Raw genomic sequence first — 3,612 nt, 5'->3', positions numbered from 1 at the left:
AGAGAATTTTGGTATGTGAATGTAAAAAATCACTTATAAGACTCATCTGACCAAATAAAAATTAGGCTGCATAACCACTTATTCGGTCAGGTGGATCCCATAAGTAGTCTCTCACAATCACCTCTCTGAATTCTCTCAAATTCGAACAAATAATTGTAAAAGATCCTTATTCAATTATGAGAGCACGTAGCCAAAAAAAAATCCACTAGAATCATATAGTTAATTAATGCAATTAAAGTTTATAAGATAAACTAAAATCTAATCATTAATATTCTAAAGTGATGTAGATTTTATTATATTTATTGATTCAATGAATTAGGAAAAGAGTTTAGGAAGCCAGGCATAGTGCACCTACCACATTCTCGTCTCGATCTCTATGTATATATACCGAAGTTAGAGAAACCCTGGCTAACAGAAAGACAAAATGGGCTGCACAATGAGCAGCGACCCCTCTGTTGACAAACGCTCCTTGTTCTCTGCTAACGGCGCAAGGGCTAGTGTCTCCCCAAACTCCGTTCTCGCTCTTACCACGTAAGTCTTATGGCCCTTTGCTTCAATCCCATTCCCCCACATTGTGATGATCAGTCAATGCATGCAGAGTACTTTTAGAGTGCGTGTTTTCTTTGTTATTTTATCAATGACGTCAATGACTCAAACTCATAGGCTGAAACGTCATTGTTTTCTCTTACATGCAGTGTTATAATTCAGTACTGATTAATTTCCATGATGGGATTTTTCTTTGTCCATTAATTAATTAACAGCGGTGATCCGAGAGTTTTCGAGCCATTCTGGCGAAAGATGGGTGATGCGTGTAAGGTGGTAATCGGCGGCGGTGACTTGATGAGCTATTTCAGTGATGTTGGAAATGTATGCTGGTTTTTGGAGCCGGAGCTTGGGGATGCGATCAGGAGGCTGCATCGTGTGGTCGGGAATGCGGTAACGGAAGATAGGCATATCGTGGTGGGGACGGGCTCAACGCAGCTCTTCCAAGCTGCGCTTTACGCTCTCACTACTCCCGCTGCGGCCGTTGAGCCCGTCAGTGTTGTGTCTTCCGCCCCCTATTACTCGGTCAGTCTCACCGCTAATCTTTGATCGATTCAATAATTAATTACATCCGTCGATTTGATAGAAACCAGTTCTGCTATGCATCTTTTTGTGTGGGACAAAGTAACAAGCATGTTTCTCGAAACAGACAATGTCGGGAACAAGCAACGAACATATACACGTAATTGTGTTTACAACTACGAGAAAACGTGTAAACACGTGCATGCTCGCTTTAGCTTAACTGGTTAACTAGTCAATTAACTATGATAATAGTATGAGTCAAATATAGTAAAAATATTGGATGACAATGCTGTTATTAATCAACGGCCAGAAATCAATTTCGAATTCTCTTATATATTAATAATGTACGTAGTCGCATTAATTAAATATGAGATCTTATCTTTTGAAATATCATAGTTAGTTATATTTGAACTCATTCTCGTATTTTATTGCTGAATTTAATTATTGCCTATTTTCCTAACAATTATCCATCCTTTTACTACGTACACTACAGTACTTCCAACTACTACATTATATATATATATATATGATGGAAAAGAATAATTAATTTCAAGAGAAAAGGCTTTCAATTATTTTTCTTTTTAGATCTAATTAATTAAATGACAAGATTAATTTATATATTGCTTGCAGTCATATCCTGAAGTGGTAGATTGCCTGCGCTCAAGCCTGTACAAATGGGAGGGTGATGCGTGTACCTTTAATAAGGATGGACCTTACATAGAGGTGGTCAACTCACCAAACAACCCAGATGGAACTCTTCGAGAAACCGTGGTGAAACGTGGTCAAGGAAAGGTTATCTATGACTTTGCTTACTATTGGCCACAATACACGGCCATTACCTCGGCAGCTGATCACGATATTATGTTATTTACATTTTCCAAATGCACGGGACATGCCGGTTCCCGCATTGGGTGAGCATCTTAATTATTAATTTCCATGGTTTCGATTTAATTTGTACTTATAATAATGTCTTATATATATTATGTATATATATTGTATTGTGGTATTAATTAATTACCGGCCTAATTATTTTATTTTGTATATATTCAAGATGGGCTCTTGTGAAGGATAAAGACATTGCCAAGAAGATGACACAATATATAACGATAACCTCAATTGGTGTATCAAAAGAATCACAATTCAGAGCTGCGAAAATCATGAAAGTGATTTGTGATGGCTGCCAAAATGTTGGGTCGACAGCTGCCAAATCTGGAAACTTCTTTGAATATGCTCGGGTGATTATGTCTAAAAGATGGCAGAAATTAAGAGAAGCTCTTCAGCATAGTGAATATCTCAGTTTGTTCAAGTATCCGCGAGAGCGCTGCCTCTTCACTGGAGAGCTCAATGAAAGGCTGCCAGGTTTATATATATATATATATATATATATATATATATATCTTTAATTAATTTCCTCGTTGTTCTAAGAAAACATGGGAAAAAGCATATATATATATATATGTTCTAACGTATACGTAATAATTAATTTTCTTGTTTCCCCAACAGCCTTTGCATGGTTGGAGTGCAAAGAAGGCATCAAGGACTGCGAGGAATTTTTACGAGGATTTGATGTCGTTGGAAGAGGCGGTAAGGCTTTTGGAGCCGATCCGAAATTTGTTAGGGTTAGCTTATTGTGCGGGGACGAGGATTTTAACGGAATCATTGAACGATTACTGGAGATCAAGGGGATTAGGAACGGAAATTAATTATGTCGATCTTGTAGTCGTACGTTGTGGTAATTAAAGCTTAAATATATGCTTATATAATTTTTAAATTCATTCAGTATTTAATTAGAGAGAAAATTGTTTTTGCTTAATTTTTTTTTTTTTTTTTTTTTTTTTTTTTTTTTTTTTTTTATAATTATCAATTGGCAATAACTAGTATATATATATGGAGGTTCCTATCACTTGGCCGAATCAATATAATACTTGTTTGCATCGATTGTCTTGCCAATTTCCTGATTGTAATGTTTATCTCATCCACATTAATCCACAATATTGCTTGATTTTTTTTCTTCTTTATTTTATTTTATTTTTTTCTGAGCGGCCATTTTGATTGAATTGTTATATAAGAATGCCATTTCAAATTTTCAATCCGCCAATGACATATGCACACTTAATTTATTAAGATTTTAGGTTCATCAAATATTGCATAAAATACAGGGTTAATTAGTTCTTATATCGATCCTAGCCTCCCCAAAGCAAGGGTACGTCTCAAATCCAATTAATTGATATATAATGCCGTTTATAGGCTATATAAATATAAATGGCACCAAGCACTTAATGTCGTTTAATTAATGCCGCTTCTCAAACAGCATTAATGTAGTGGTCTAATTAAATTAATTTCCTGCCTCTTAATTAGCCAATATATATATTAATGTTGCTTACTGTTCATGAGCGGTCTTAATGGCTCATGAGCGCCTATACGTTCGAGTGTTTATCAATTTCAATTTTCAAATGCTTAATCATATAAACTATTTTAAACTTAACGGATTTTATCTTATTTTAAAGTATTAGCTAGGTTGATGAAGAAACAACATTTTTCCGTGCT

General features: G+C 35.3%; 1 protein-coding gene across 1 annotated transcript; it reads left to right on the top strand.

Moving 5' to 3' along the window:
- The first annotated feature begins 387 nt into the window (after positions 1-387).
- LOC133866196 (L-tryptophan--pyruvate aminotransferase 1) lies at positions 388-2,853 on the top strand. The gene is made up of 5 exons (XM_062302738.1): positions 388-531; positions 762-1,068; positions 1,696-1,976; positions 2,117-2,424; positions 2,569-2,853. The coding sequence occupies exons 1-5, from the start codon at positions 425-427 to the stop codon at positions 2,766-2,768; spliced, it is 1,203 nt and encodes a 400-aa protein (XP_062158722.1). The 5' UTR covers positions 388-424; the 3' UTR covers positions 2,769-2,853.
- The last annotated feature ends 759 nt before the right edge of the window (positions 2,854-3,612 follow it).

This window comes from Alnus glutinosa, chromosome 1 (genome assembly GCF_958979055.1).
Source record: "Alnus glutinosa chromosome 1, dhAlnGlut1.1, whole genome shotgun sequence".
NCBI lineage: Eukaryota > Viridiplantae > Streptophyta > Magnoliopsida > Fagales > Betulaceae > Alnus > Alnus glutinosa.
The sequence above is the reverse complement of the archived record's forward strand: the minus strand, read 5'-3'. Positions and strand labels throughout refer to the sequence as shown.

Bases quoted from the DNA above. Each gene is read 5' to 3' on its own strand.
- LOC133866196 (XM_062302738.1), top strand. From the start codon at position 425: ATGGGCTGCACAATGAGCAGCGACCCCTCTGTTGACAAACGCTCCTTG. The intron at 532-761 runs GTAAGTCTTATG...ATTAATTAACAG, and splicing joins TCCGTTCTCGCTCTTACCAC to CGGTGATCCGAGAGTTTTCG. The intron at 1,069-1,695 runs GTCAGTCTCACC...TATTGCTTGCAG, and splicing joins CTTCCGCCCCCTATTACTCG to TCATATCCTGAAGTGGTAGA.